This window comes from Ylistrum balloti, unplaced genomic scaffold (assembly GCF_031769215.1).
Source record: "Ylistrum balloti isolate Yb309-2 unplaced genomic scaffold, AGI_CSIRO_Ybal_v1 Utg370544, whole genome shotgun sequence".
NCBI lineage: Eukaryota > Metazoa > Mollusca > Bivalvia > Pectinida > Pectinidae > Ylistrum > Ylistrum balloti.
This window is the reverse complement of record NW_026782345.1, coordinates 867,057-884,612: the sequence shown is the minus strand read 5'-3', so window position 1 is coordinate 884,612 and position 17,556 is coordinate 867,057. Positions and strand designations below refer to the sequence as shown.

At 34.7% G+C, this 17,556-nt stretch overlaps 1 protein-coding gene across 1 annotated transcript in view; it reads right to left on the bottom strand.

Moving 5' to 3' along the window:
* LOC132556088 (G-protein coupled receptor GRL101-like) overlaps positions 1–17,556 on the bottom strand; it is a 116,520-nt gene that overhangs the window by 10,728 nt on the left and 88,236 nt on the right. Inside the window, exons 19-22 of the mRNA XM_060220476.1 lie at positions 8,552–8,623; positions 7,863–7,934; positions 7,512–7,583; positions 2,056–2,127 (exon numbers count right to left, since the gene is read on the bottom strand). Coding sequence (XP_060076459.1) covers positions 2,056–2,127; positions 7,512–7,583; positions 7,863–7,934; positions 8,552–8,623 — 288 coding nt within the window. The remainder of the gene's footprint in view (positions 1–2,055; positions 2,128–7,511; positions 7,584–7,862; positions 7,935–8,551; positions 8,624–17,556) is intronic.

Here is a 17,556-nt window from a genome sequence, read left to right as displayed (position 1 = left end):
ACAGCTGTTTATAGGGTCTCATACAGCTGTTTACAGGGTCTCATACAGCTGTTTATAGGGTCTCATACAGCTGTTTACAGGGTCTCATACACATGTTTCCAGGGTCTCATACAGCTGTTTACAGGGTCTCATACAGCTGTTTATAGGGTCTCATACAGCTGTTTACAGGGTCTCATACACATGTTTCCACGGTCTCATACAGCTGTTTATATGGTCTCATACAGCTGTTTATAGGATCTTATACAGCTGTTTATAGTGTCTCATACAGCTGTTTCCAGGGTCTCATACAGCTGTTTATAGGGTCTCATAGAGCAGTTTACAGGGTCTCATACAGCTGTTTATAGGGTCTCATAAAGCTGTTTATAGGATCTTATACAGCTGTTTATAGTGTCTCATACAGTTGTTTCTAGGGTCTAATACAGCTGTTTCCAGAGTCTCATACAGCTGTTTATAGTGTCAATCAGTTGTTTTGAGGGTCTCATATAGCTTATTATAGGGTCTCATACAGCTGTTTACAGGGTCTCACACAATTGTTTCCAGGGTCTCATACAGCTGTTTATAGGGTCTCATACAGCTGTTTATAGGGTCTCTTATAGCTGTTTATAGGGTCTCATAAAGCTGTTTATAGGGTCTCAAACAGCTGTTTACATGGTCTCATATAGCTGTTTCCAGGGTCTCATACAGCTGTTTCCAGGGTCTCATACAGCTGTTTATATGGTCTCATACAGTTGTTTATAAGGTATCATACAGCTGTTTCCAGGGTCTCATACAGCTGTTTATAGGATCTTATACAGCTGTTTATAGGGTCTCTTATAGCTGTTTATAGGGTCTCATAAAGCTGTTTATAGGGTCTCTTATAGCTGTTTATAGGGTCTCATACAGCTGTTTATAGGGTCTCATACAGCTGTTTATAGGGTCTCTTATAGCTGTTTATAGGGTCTCATAAAGCTGTTTATAGGGTCTCATACAGCTGTTTATAGGGTCTCATACAGCTGTTTAGAGGGTCTCATACAGCTGTTTACATGGTCCCATACAGCTGTTTATAGGGTCTCATACAGCTGTTTATAGGGTCTCATACAGCTGTTTACAGGGTCTCATACAGCTGTTTATAGGGTCTCATATAGCTGTTTCCAGGGTCTCATACAGCTGTTTATAGGGTCTCAAACAGCTGTTTACATGGTCTCATATAGCTGTTTCCAGGGTCTCATACAGCTGTTTATAGGGTCTCAAACAGCTGTTTACATGGTCTTATACAGCTGTTTCCAGGGTCTCATACAGCTGTTCAGAGGGTCTCATATAACTGTTTCCAGGGTCTCATACAGCTGTTTCCAGGGTCTCATACAGCTGTTTCCAGGGTCTCATACAGCTGTTTCCAGGGTCTCATACAGCTGTTTATATGGTCTCATACAGTTGTTTATAAGGTATCATACAGCTGTTTCCAGGGTCTCATACAGCTGTTTATAGGGTCTCATACAGCTGTTTACATGGTCTTATACAGCTGTTTCCAGGGTCTCATACAGCTGTTTAGAGGGTCTCATACAGCTGTTTACATGGTCCCATACAGCTGTTTACATGGTCTCATACAGCTGTTTCCAGGGTCTCATACAGCTGTTTATAGGGTCTCATATACACAGCTGTTTACATGGTCTTATACAGCTGTTTCCAGGGTCTCATACAGCTGTTTAGAGGGTCTCATACAGCTGTTTACATGGTCCCATACAGCTGTTTACATGGTCTCATACAGCTGTTTCCAGGGTCTCATACAGCTGTTTATAGGGTCTGCTGTTTACAGGATCTCGTCAGCAAGGGTAAGGGCCGAAATAAATTTTAAGTGTAGGATGCGACTGAGGACAATGAAATGTAAACCTGATATATATACACAACAATTATTGCTAGCTCACTAAAAAATTACATATACCTTTGGCGAGTATAAAAGATGCACATTTATCACCAATATTAATACATTTGTATATCATCGTAAATGTTCCCTTTTTCAGTGTCCATCTTTATCAAACCAGCCGAAATTCACAATTAATCGAACGCTTCAATACTTACGATTTCCGGAGTCTTAGGAGGCCGTGGAACACATTTTCTTCTATGATTTCCAGAGAGTTTTCTCGCATATCTCTATAACAGATGTACTATTTTTACTTTTATTTTCATGATTCTACTCTTCAATTTTTTACGAAATCCGCGAAATTTGAATAATCTGGAAAGTAGTATTACAGATGATTATAAGTAGGTTCGGATTTAATTCCGAATCCTCGCCGTCACATACTGCTCAAGCACAAAAGCTTTCTTGACGTTTGGTTCTATGATGAAAGTGACCTTCCTTTGATCGACAATCAGATTTTCAGGTTCAATCGATTTAACTTTGACAAGTAATTCCTTGATTTCGTGTTTTGGTTGACCTAACACTGACCTTCAGCTGATCTCTTTGCTTTGCGAGCACACAGAGGAGCAAGTCAACCTCATTCTATAGCTATCAATTGCGTGTCCTTTTACAGGACATCTCAAGTAAAAACAGATGTCTATTTTCTTCTTCTTAACAGCATGTTAACAAAGTCTTCACGATGTCACAAAAGTAACGTTCTTACCACTAAGGCGGGCACCCCTCCCCTTCCCCCAACACAAAGACCAGCCATATCCTAATGGCTTTTCATACTCATCCGTAATGTTGGATGAACAAAATAAACAACATTTGCGATGACTATGTCCATCTCACTGGTTATATAATATGTCAAGCTATTAAACATAACCTACAGACTAAGGTTTGACAGAACACATTACACATAACTTACATACTAAGGTTTGACAGAACACATTACACATAACTTAAAGACTAAGAAGGTTTGACAGAACACATTACACATCACTTACAGACTAAGGTTTGACAGAACACATTACACATAACTTAAAGACTAAGAAGGTTTGACAGAACACATTACACATAACTTACATACTAAGGTTTGACAGAACACATTACACATAACTTACAGACTAAGAAGGTTTGACAGAACACATTACACATAACTTACAGACTAAGAAGGTTTGACAGAACACATTAAACATAACTTACAGACTAAGAAGGTTTGACAGAACACATTACACATAACTTACAGACTAAGAAGGTTTGACAGAACACATTACACATAACTTACAGACTAAGAAGGTTTGACAGAACACATTACACATAACTTACAGACTAAGGTTTGACAGAACACATTACACATAACTTACAGACTAAGGTTTGACAGAACACATTACACATAACTTACAGACTAAGAAGGTTTGACAGAACACATTACACATAACTTACAGACTAAGAAGGTTTGACAGAACACATTACACATAACTTACAGACTAAGAAGGTTTGACAGAACACATTACACATAACTTACAGACTAAGAAGGTTTGACAGAACACATTACACATAACTTACAGACTAAGAAGGTTTGACAGAACACATTACACATAACTTACAGACTAAGAACGTTTGACAGAACACATTACACATAACTTACAGACTAAGAAGGTTTGACAGAACACATTACACATAACTTACAGACTAAGAAGGTTTGACAGAACACATTAAACATAACTTACAGACTAAGAAGGTTTGACAGAACACATTACACATAACTTACAGACTAAGAAGGTTTGACAGAACACATTACACATAACTTACAGACTAAGAAGGTTTGACAGAACACATTACACATAACTTACAGACTAAGGTTTGACAGAACACATTACACATAACTTACAGACTAAGAAGGTTTGACAGAACACATTACACATAACTTACACACTAAGGTTTGACAGAACACATTACACATAACTTACAGACTAAGAAGGTTTGACAGAACACATTACACATAACTTACAGACTAAGGTTTGACAGAACACATGATACATAACTTACACACTAAGGTTTGACAGAACACATTACACATAACTTACAGACTAAGAAGGTTTGACAGAACACATTACACATAACTTACAGACTAAGAAGGTTTGACAGAACACATTACACATAACTTACACACTAAGGTTTGACAGAACACATTACACATAACTTACAGACTAAGGTTTGACAGAACACATTACACATAACTTACAGACTAAGAAGGTTTGACAGAACACATTACACATAACTTACACACTAAGGTTTGACAGAACACATTACACATAACTTACAGACTAAGGTTTGACAGAACACATTACACATAACTTACAGACTAAGGTTTGACAGAACACATTACACATAACTTACAGACTAAGGTTTGACAGAACACATTACACATAACTTACACACTAAGGTTTGACAGAACACATTACACATAACTTACAGACTAAGGTTTGACAGAACACATTGCACATAACTTACAGACTAAGCTTTGACAGAACACATTACACATAACTTACAGACTAAGGTTTGACAGAACACATTACACATAACTTACAGACTAAGAAGGTTTGACAGAACACATTACACATAACTTACACACTAAGGTTTGACAGAACACATTACACATAACTTACACACTAAGGTTTGACAGAACACATTAAACATAACTTACAGACTAAGGTTTTACAGAACACATTACACATAACTTACAGACTAAGGTTTGACAGAACACATTACACATAACTTACACACTAAGGTTTGACAGAACACATTAAACATAACTTACACACTAAGGTTTGACAGAACACATTAAACATAACTTACACACTAAGGTTTGACAGAACACATTAAACATAACTTACACACTAAGGTTTGACAGAACACATTAAACATAACTTACACACTAAGGTTTGACAGAACACATTAAACATAACTTACACACTAAGGTTTGACAGAACACATTACACATAACTTACACACTAAGGTTTGACAGAACACATTAAACATAACTTACACACTAAGGTTTGACAGAACACATTAAACATAACTTACACACTAAGGTTTGACAGAACACATTAAACATAACTTACAGACTAAGGTTTGACAGAACACATTACACATAACTTACAGACTAAGAAGGTTTGACAGAACACATTACACATAACTTACACACTAAGGTTTGACAGAACACATTACACATAACTTACACACTAAGGTTTGACAGAACACATTACACATAACTTACAGACTAAGGTTTGACAGAACACATTACACATAACTTACAGACTAAGGTTTGACAGAACACATTACACATAACTTACAGACTAAGAAGGTTTGACAGAACACATTACACATAACTTACAGACTAAGCTTTGACAGAACACATTACACATAACTTACACACTAAGGTTTGACAGAACACATTACACATAACTTACAGACTAAGGTTTGACAGAACACATTACACATAACTTACAGACTAAGGTTTGACAGAACACATTACACATAACTTACAGACTAAGGTTTGACAGAACACATTACACATAACTTACAGACTAAGAAGGTTTGACAGAACACATTACACATAACTTACAGACTAAGCTTTGACAGAACACATTACACATAACTTACAGACTAAGAAGGTTTGACAGAACACATTACACATAACTTACAGACTAAGGTTTGACAGAACACATTACACATAACTTACAGACTAAGAAGGTTTGACAGAACACATTACACATAACTTACAGACTAAGCTTTGACAGAACACATTACACATAACTTACAGACTAAGAAGGTTTGACAGAACACATTACACATAACTTACAGACTAAGGTTTGACAGAACACATTACACATAACTTACAGACTAAGAAGGTTTGACAGAACACATTACACATAACTTACAGACTAAGAAGGTTTGACAGAACACATTACACATAACTTACAGACTAAGGTTTGACAGAACACATTACACATAACTTACAGACTAAGAAGGTTTGACAGAACACATTACACATAACTTACAGACTAAGAAGGTTTGACAGAACACATTACACATAACTTACAGACTAAGAAGGTTTGACAGAACACATTACACATAACTTACAGACTAAGGTTTGACAGAACACATGATACATAACTTACACACTAAGGTTTGACAGAACACATTACACATAACTTACAGACTAAGCTTTGACAGAACACATTACACATAACTTACAGACTAAGCTTTGACAGAACACATTACACATAACTTACAGACTAAGGTTTGACAGAACACATTACACATAACTTACAGACTAAGAAGGTTTGACAGAACACATTACACATAACTTACAGACTAAGAAGGTTTGACAGAACACATTACACATAACTTACAGACTAAGAAGGTTTGACAGAACACATTACACATAACTTACAGACTAAGAAGGTTTGACAGAACACATTACACATAACTTACAGACTAAGCTTTGACAGAACACATTACACATAACTTACAGACTAAGGTTTGACAGAACACATTACACATAACTTACACACTAAGAAGGTTTGACAGAACACATTACACATAACTTACACACTAAGGTTTGACAGAACACATTACACATAACTTACAGACTAAGGTTTGACAGAACACATTACACATAACTTACACACTAAGGTTTGACAGAACACATTACACATAACTTACAGACTAAGAAGGTTTGACAGAACACATTACACATAACTTACAGACTAAGGTTTGACAGAACACATTACACATAACTTACAGACTAAGAAGGTTTGACAGAACACATTACACATAACTTACAGACTAAGAAGGTTTGACAGAACACATTACACATAACTTACAGACTAAGAAGGTTTGACAGAACACATTACACATAACCTACAGACTAAGTTTTGACAAAACACATTACACATAACTTACACACTAAGAAGGTTTGACAGAACACATTACACATAACTTACACACTAAGGTTTTACAGAACACATTACACATAACCTACAGACTAAGTTTTGACAAAACACATTACACATAACTTACACACTAAGAAGGTTTGACAGAACACATTGCACATAACTTACAGATTGCGGTTTGACAGAACACATTGCACATAACTTACAGATTGCGGTTTGACAGAACACATGATACATAACTTACAGACTAAGAAGGTTTGACAGAACACATTGCACATAACTTACAGATTGCGGTTTGACAGAACACATGATACATAACTTACAGACTAAGAAGGTTTGACAGAACACATTGCACATAACTTACAGATTGCGGTTTGACAGAACACATTGCACATAACTTACAGATTGCGGTTTGACAGAACACATGATACATAACTTACAGACTAAGAAGGTTTGACAGAACACATTGCACATAACTTACAGATTGCGGTTTGACAGAACACATTGCACATAACTTACAGATTGCGGTTTGACAGAACACATGATACATAACTTACAGACTAAGAAGGTTTGACAGAACACATTGCACATAACTTACAGATTGCGGTTTGACAGAACACATTACACATAACTTACAGACTAAGGTTTGACAGAACACATTACACATAACTTACAGACTAAGAAGGTTTGGTAGACCACTTAGAGCGCCATCTTCTATTTTTATTAGGCGGTTCCCAACTAGGTTGCTGAAAGATATAATATACAACTTATCTAGATATCTGCATTTAATTCCATATACAGATACAGCTAATAAATATCATATTTCTTATTGGTTTTTTGTTTAAATGCATTGAATATCAAATTTCATGCATTGAATATTAACAAAGCTGTTTCGGATAAACAAATCAAACTCGATTGATAATGAAATTTGGTTTCTTATTATAGAAATACGTAGATGATGATTATAAAGCATACAGTTATTAACACTAATCGATATGAAACTTTAGGTATATGATATAGCATACAGTTTATACAGCTTGTGAAGTCCCACAAATGCTCTCTGATGAATCCTTTCAATTCGTTGATAGCTCAGGTCACTGTCAACAAACATAACAGTTAGTTTACACAGTAGCATCATGAGCTAGAAATATGAATTAAATGTGTAAAAACTGATGTTGTAGAGGAACCGTTTGAAATAAAATCCACCCATATCACAATAATTCCATATTTGGCACATAGATAATTAATGAATCTGGTAATGACGAATACGAGGGCGATATTCTGTTTTACAATATTCAACAAAATAACTTATTTTGAAAAAAATCAATCGAGATTCATTTACAACTACTATGTCAAAATGACTGATGGAACACGTGTAGAATACATGATATCTAATTGATTAGCGATCAGAGCTTCCGCTCAAAACGAAAGAAACGTGATGTGCAACATTTTTGTACCGCAACAAACAAAGCGGCAAATGAATATACAAGAAAATCGGTAAAACAGATGGATACTCCCCGAATAAACGCAAGTTCTAAAAGGACAAATGATGCAAAAGAGAGTTATGGGTATTGTATACCCGAATTCTCCTTATGGAGATCGATCTACCGACGATCTACCAACGGACAAACAAATAGATAGACGGACGGACAAAGCAGTGGTTATATGCTCTCCCTTCGTGGAGCATAATAACCTTAGTCAAAACAGTACATACAGTGTTTGAAGATGTGAGAGTCCGGAGAAAGCATACGGCTGTAGTTCCTCAATTAGATTGTCCTCTAGATACCTTCCAGGAATAAAGAACAGTATCTTAATATTATTTTAATACACATCTTTATTCTTTAATTATTTCAGCATCAAAAACATATATCTCATTATTTTGATAACACAGCTGAAATCTACAGTCTCTTCATACCGTATCTATGGTTCTGCCTTGACAATCAACTTATATCATGAACTGTTCATGACCTTTAACCTCATTTCTAATTAATAAAACCGTGTCTTGGGTTGTACACAAAGTGTCTACTAGTATCTATTTAGCCGTGAAGTGTATATAAAGAATGCTCTTATTTCACTATAAATCGTACATAAATTATTGCGTATTTTTAATCAGGAAAATTTTAATCCGCACTTTATTATATGTTAAATGCATAAATTGTATTATTAATTTCATTATATTGGCAAATCAGAGAAACTGACGAAAACTCAGTAAAACAGCGTAGTTTCTCAATACATAGTATCAGGTCATATATACTGTGTGTCCTGTATACAATATCAATGTCATGATATATTGTGTGTCCACTATACAGTATAAACGTCATGATATACTGTGTGTCCAGTATACAGTGTAAATGTCATGATATACTGTGTGTCCAGTATCAATGTCATGATATACTGTGTGTCCAGTATACAGTGTAAACGTCATGATATACTGTGTGTCCAGTATACAGTATAAACGTCATGATATACTGTGATATACTGTGTGTCTAGTATACAGTATCAACGTCATGATATACTGTGTGTCTAGTATACAGTATAAACGTCATAATATACTGTGTGTCCAGTATACAGTATAAATGTCATGATATACTGTGTGTTGAGTATAAACGTCATGATATACTGTGTGTCCAGTATACAGTATCAATGTCATGATATACTGTGTGTCCAGTATACAGTGTAAACGTCATGATATACTGTGTGTCTAGTATACAGTATCAACGTCATGATATACTGTGTGTCCAGTATACAGTATCAACGTCATGATATACTGTGTGTCCAGTATACAGTATAAATGTCATGATATACTGTGGGTCCAGTATTAATGTCATGATATACTGTGTATCTAGTATACAGTGTAAATGTCATGATATACTGTGTGTCCAGTATTAATGTCATGATATACTGTGTATCTAGTATACAGTGTAAATGTCATGATATACTGTGCATCTAGTTTACAGTGTAAATGTCATGATATACTGCGTGTCCTGTATACAGTACCAACGTCAAGATATACTGTGTGTCCAGTATACAGTATAAATATCATGATATACTGTGTGTCCAGTATTAACGTCATGATATACTGTGTATCTAGTATACAGTGTAAATGTCATGATATACTCTGTGTCCAGTATTAATGTCATGATATACTGTGTGTCCAGTATTAATGTCATGATATACTGTGTGTCTAGTATACAGTATAAATGTCATGATTATACTGCGTGTCCTGTATACAGAATCAACGTCATGATATACTGTGTGTCCAGTATACAGTATAAATGTCATGATATACTGTGTGTCTTGTATAAACGTCATGATATACTGTGTGTCTAGTATACAGTGTAAATGTCATGATATACTGTGTGTCCAGTATACCGTATCAATGTCATGATATATTGTGTGTCTAGAATACAGTATCAATGTCATGATATACTGTGTGTCCAGTATCAACGTCATAATATACTGCGTGTCCAGTATAAATGTTATGATATACTGTGTGTTCAGTATACAGTATAAACGTTATGATATACTGTGTGTCCATTATGAAGTGTAAACGTCATGATATACTGTGTGTCCAGTATTAATGTCATGATATGCTGTGTATCTAGTATACAGTGTAAATGTCATGATATACCGTGTGTCCAGTATCAATGTCATGATATACTGTGTGTCCAGTATACAGTGTAAACGTCATGATATACTGTGTGTCAAGTATTCAGTAATTAACGTCATATACTGTGTGTCCAGTATGTCATGATATACTGTGTGTCCAGTATAATGTCATGATATACTGTGTGTCCAGTATACAGTATAAACGTCATGATATACTGTGTGTCCAGTATAATATACTGTGTATGATATACATGTGTCCAGTATACAGTGTATATACTGTGTGTCCAGTATAAATAAATGTCATGATATACTGTGTTACCAGTATACAGTGAAAAGGTCAAGATATACTGTGTGTCTAGTATACAGTATAAATGTCATGATTATACTGCGTGTCCTGTATACAGAATCAACGTCATGATATACTGTGTGTCCAGTATACAGTATAAATGTCATGATATACTGTGTGTTCAGTATGCAGTATAAACGTCATGATATACAGTCTGTCCATGATATACTGTGTATCTAGTATACAGTGTAAATGTCATGATATACTGCGTGTCCTGTATACAGTATAAACGTCATGATATACTGTGTATCCAGTATACAGTGTAAATGTCATGATATACTGTGTTTCTAGTATACAGTGTAAACGGCATGATATACTGTGTCCAGTATACAGTGTAAACATCATGATATACTGTGTGTCTAGTATACAGTATCAACGTCATGATATACTGTGTATCCAGTATACAGTGAAAAGGTCAAGATATACTGTGTGTCTAGTATACAGTATCAACGTCATGATACACTGTGTGTCCAGTATACAGTGTAAATATCATGATATACGGTGTGTCTAGTAAACAGTATAGATGTCATGATATACTGTGTGTCCTGTATTAATGTCTTGATATGCTGTGTATCTAGTATACAGTGTAAATGTCATGATATACTTTGTGTCCAGTATACAGTATCAATGTTATGATATACTGTGTGTCCAGTATACAGTGTAAACGTCATGATATACTGTGTGTCTAGTATACAGTATCAACGTCATGATATACTGTGTGTCTAGTATAGAGTGTAAATGTATTGATATACTGTGTGTCCTGTATACAGTATAAACGTCATGATATACTGTGTGTCCAGTATACAGTGTAAACGTCATGATATACTGTGTGTCTAGTATACAGTATAAATGTCATGATATACTGTGTATCTAGTATACAGTGTAAATGTCATGATATACTGTGTGTCCAGTATTAATGTCATGATATACTGTGTGTCTAGTATACAGTATAAATGTCATGATATACTGTGTGTCTAGTATACAGTGTAAATGTCATGATATACTGCGTGTCCTGTATACAGTACCAACGTCAAGATATACTGTGTGTCCAGTATACAGTATAAATATCATGATATACTGTGTGTTCAGTATACAGTATCAATGTTATGATATACTGTGTGTCCAGTATACAGTGTAAATGTCATGATATACTCTGTGTCCAGTATTAATGTCATGATATACTGTGTGTCCAGTATTAATGTCATGATATACTGTGTATCTAGTATACAGTGTAAATGTCATGATATACTGTGTGTCCAGTATACAGTGTAAATGTCATGATATACTGTGTGTCCAGTATACAGTATAAATGTCATGATATACTGTGTGTTCGGTATACAGTATTAATGTAATAATATACTGTGTGTCTGGTATACAGTATAAACGTCATAATATACTGTGTGTCCTGTATACAGTATCAATGTCATGATATACTGTGTGTCCAATGTCATGATATACTGTGTGTCCAGTATACAGTATAAACGTTATGATATACTGTGTCCAGTATACAGTATAAACGTCATGATATACTGTGTGTCCAGTATACAGTGTAAACATCATGATATACTGTGTGTCTAGTATACAGTATCAACGTCATGATATACTGTGTGTCTAGTATACAGTGTCAATGTCATGATATACTGTGTGTCCAGTATACATTATTAATGTCATGATATACTGTGTGTCCAGTATACATTATTAATGTCATGATATACTGTGAGTCCAGTATTAATGTCATGATGTACTGTGTATCTAGAATACAGTGTAAACGTCATGATATACTGTGTGTCTAGTATACAATATAAATGTCATGATATACTGCGTGTCCTGTATACCGTATCCACGTCATGATATACTGTGTGTCCAGTATACAGTGTAAAAGTCATGATATACTGTGTGTCAAGTATTAATGTCATGATATACTGTGGGTCCAGTATTAATGTCATGATATACTGTGTATCTAGTATACAGTATCAACGTCATGATATACTGTGTGTCGATTACACTGTATAATTGTCATGATATACTGTGTTTACAGCATCAACGTCATGATATACTGTGTTACCAGTATACTGTGTGTCTAGTATCAACGTCATGATATACGGTGTGTCTAGTATACAGTGTAAATGTCATGATATACTGTGTGTCTAGTATACAGTATAAATGTCATGATATACTGTGTATCTAGTATACAGTGTCAACGTCATGATATACTGTGTATCTAGTATACAGTGAAAAGGTCAAGATATACTGTGTGTCTAGTATACAGTATCAACGTCATGATATACTGTGTGTCCAGTATACAGTATAAATGTCATGATATACTGTTTGTTTAGTATACAGTCTAAATGTCATGATATACTGTGTGTCCTGTATAAACGTCATGATATACTGTGTGTCCAGTATAAACGTCATGACATAAGGCGTGTCCAGTATACAGTGTAAACGTCATGATATACTGTGTGTCCAGTATACAGTATAAATGTCATGTTATACTGTGTGTCCAGTATAAACGTCATGATATACTGTGTGTCAAGTATACAACATCAATGTCATGATATACTGTGTGTTCAGTATGCAGTATAAACGTCATGATATACAGTCTGTCCAGTATTAATGTCATGATTTACAGTGTATCTAGTATACAGCGTCAACGTCATGATATACTGTGTATCTAGTATACAGTGTAAATGTCATGATATACTGCGTGTCCTGTATACAGTATAAATGTCATGATCTACTGTGTGTCCAGTATACAGTATCAACGTCATGATATACTGTGTGTCCAGTATACAGTTTACATGTCATGATAATCTGTGTCCAGTATATAGTATAAAAAGTCATGATATACTGTGTGTACAGTATACAGTATAAATGTCATGATATACTGTGTGTTCAGTATAAATGTCATGATATACTTTGTGTCCAGTATAAACGTCATGATATAATGTGTGTCCAGCATACAGTATCAACGTCATGATATATTGTGTGTCCAGTATACAGTATTACTGTCATTATATACTGTGTGTTTAGTATAAACGTCATGATATACTATGTGTACAGTATAGAGTATAAATGTCATGTTATACTGTGTGTCCAGTATAAACGTCATGATATACTGTGTGTCTAGTATACAGTTTACATGTCATGATATACTGTGTGTCCAGTATAAACGTCATGATATACTATGTGTCTAGTATACATTTTACATGTCATGATATACTGTGTGTCTTGTATAAACGTCATGATATACTGTGTGTCCAGTATATAGTCATGATATACTGTGTGTCCTGTATACAGTATAAATGTCATGATATAATGTGTGTTTAGTATAAACATCATGATATACTCTGTGTCCAGTATACAGTGTAAACGTCATGATATACTGTGTGTCTAGTATACAATCTAAATGTCATGATAAACTGTGTGTCCAGTATACAGTGTAAATATCATGATATACGGTGTGTCTAGTAAACAGTATAGATGTCATGATATACTGTGTGTCTAGTATAAACGTCATGATATAGTGTGTCCAGTGTAAACACTATGATATAATGTGTGTCCAGTATACAGTATCAATGGCATGATATACTATGTGTCCAGTATCAAAGTCATGATATACTGTGTGTCCAGTATACATGTATACTGTGTGTCCAATACAGTCATGATATACTGTGTGTTATATATAGTGTAAATGTCATGATATACTGTGTGTATCAGTAAATGTCATGATATACTGTGTCATATATATACTGTGTGTGTCGATTATGTCATGATATACTGTGTGTCATTGTGTTTACAGCATCAACGTCATGATATACTGTGTGTTCAGTGTAAACGCTATGATATAATGTGTGCAGTATACAGTGTAAATGTCATGATATACTGTGTGTCCAGTATACAGTATTAATGTCATGTTATACTGTGTGTCTTGTATAAACGTCATGATATACTGTGTGTCCAGTAAAAACGTCAGGATATAATATGTGTCTAGTATACAGTTTACATGTCATGATATACTGTGTGTCTTGTATAAACGTCATGATATACTGTGTGTCCAGTATATAGTATCAATGTCATGATATAGTGTGTGTCCTGTATACAGTATAAATGTCATGATATAATGTGTGTTTAGTATAAACATCATGATATACTGTGTATCCAGTATACAGTCTAAATGTCATGATAAACTGTGTCTCCAGTATACAGTGTAAACGTAATGATATAATGTGTGTCCAGTATACAGTGTAAATGTCATGATATACTGTGTGTCCAGTATCAATGTCATGATATACTTTGTGTCCAGTATAAACGTCATGATATAATGTGTGTCCAGTATACAGTGTAAATGGTATGATATACTATGTGTCCATTATCAACTTCATAATATACTATGTGTCCAGTGTAAACGTCATGATATAATGTGTGTCCAGTATACAGTATAAATGTCATGTTATACTGTGTGTCCAGTATAACGTCATAATATACTGTGTGTCCAGTATAACTGTCATTATATACTATGTGTCTAGTATACAGTATACATGTCATGATATACTGTGTGTCTTGTATAAACGTCATGATATACTGAGTGTGCAGTATACAGTGCTAACGTCATGATATACTGTGTGTCCTGTAAACAGTATAATTGTCATGATATACTGTGTGTCTAGTATACAGTCTAAATGTCATGATAAACTGTGTCTCCAGTATAGAGTGTAAACTTCATGATATAATGTGTGTCCAGTATACATTGTAAATGTCATGATATACTGTGTGTCCAGTATCAATGTCATGATATACTTTTACGTGCAGTATAAACGTCATGATATAATGTGTGACCAGTATACAGCAACAATGTCATGCTATACTGTGTCCATTATCACCTTCATAATATACTGTGTGTCCAGTATAAAGGTCATGATATAATTTTTGTCCAGTATACAGTTTAAATGTCATGATATACTGTGTGTCCAGTATACAGTATCAACATCATGATAATCTGTGTCCAGTATACAGTATAAACGTCACGATATACTGTGTGTCCAGTATAGAGTATAAATGTCATGATATACTATGTCCAGTATAAATGTCATGATATATTTTGTGTCCAGTATACAGTATAAATGTCATGATATACTGTATGTCCAGCATACAGTATCAATGTCATGATATACTGTGTGTCCAGTATCAACGTCATAATATACTGCGTGTCCAGTATAAATGTTATGATATACTGTGTGTCCAGTATGCAGTATAAATGTCTTGATATACTGTGTGTGCAGTATAAACATCATAATATACTGTGTCCAGTATAAACGTCATGATATACTGTGTTTCCAGTATAAACGTCAAGATATACTGTGTGTCCTTTATACAGTATCAACGTCATGATATGCTGTGTGTTCAGTGTAAACGCTATGATATAATGTGTGTCAAGTATACAGCATCAATGGCATGATATAATGTGTGCAGTATACAATGTAAACGTCATGATATACTGTGTGTCCAGTATACAGTATCAATGTCATGTTATACTGTGTGTCCAGTTTAACGTCATGATATAGTATGTGTCTAGTATACAGTTTACATGTCATGATATACTGTGTGTCCAGTATTAATGTCATGATATACTGTGTATCTAGTATACAGTGTAAATGTCATGATATACTGTGTCCTGTATACAGTGTAAACGTCATGATATAATGTGTGTTTAGTATAAACATCATGATATACTCTGTGTCCAGTATAAAGTGTAAACGTCATGATATACTGTGTGTCTAGTATAATTGTCATGATATACTGTGTGTCTAGTATACAGTATAAATGTCATGATATAATGTGTGTTTAGTATAAACATCTATGATATACTGTGTCTCCAGTATACAGTGTAAACTTCATGATATAATGTGCGTCCAGTATACAGTGTAAATGTCATGATATACTGTGTGTCCAGTATAAATGTCATGATATACTTTGTGTCCAGTATCAACGTCATGATATAATGTGTGACCACTATACAGCAACAATGTCATGCTATACTGTGTGTCCATTATCACCTTCATAATATACTGTGTGTCCAGTATAAAGGTCATGATATAATTTTTGTCCAGTCTACAGTTTAAATGTCATGATATACTGTGTGTCTTGTATAAACGTCATGATATACTGTGTGTCCAGTATATAGTGTCAATGTCATGATATAGTGTGTGTTCGGTATACAGTATCAATGTCATGATATCATGTCCAGTATAAACGTCATGATATAATGTGTGTCCAGTATACAGTGTCAATGTCATGATATACTGTGTGTCCAGTATCAACGTCATGATATAATGTGTGACCAGTATACAGCAACAATGTCATGCTATACTGTGTCCATTATCACATTCATAATATACTGTGTGTCCAGTATAAAGGTCATGATATACTGTGTGTCCAGTATAAACGTCATGATATACTGTGTGTCTAGTATACAGTTTACATGTCATGATATACTGTGTGTTCAGTATCAACGTTATAATATACTGTGTGTCCAGTATAAACGTCATGATATAATGTGTGTCCAGTATAAACGTCATGATATACTGTGTGTCCAGTATAAACGTCATGATATAATGTGTGTCCAGTATACGGTGTTAATGTCATGATATAATGTGTGTCCAGTATACAGTATCAACGTCATGATAAACTGTGTCCAGTATACAGTATAAATGTCATGATATACTGTGTGTCCAGTATAAAAGTCTTGATATGCTGTGTGTCCA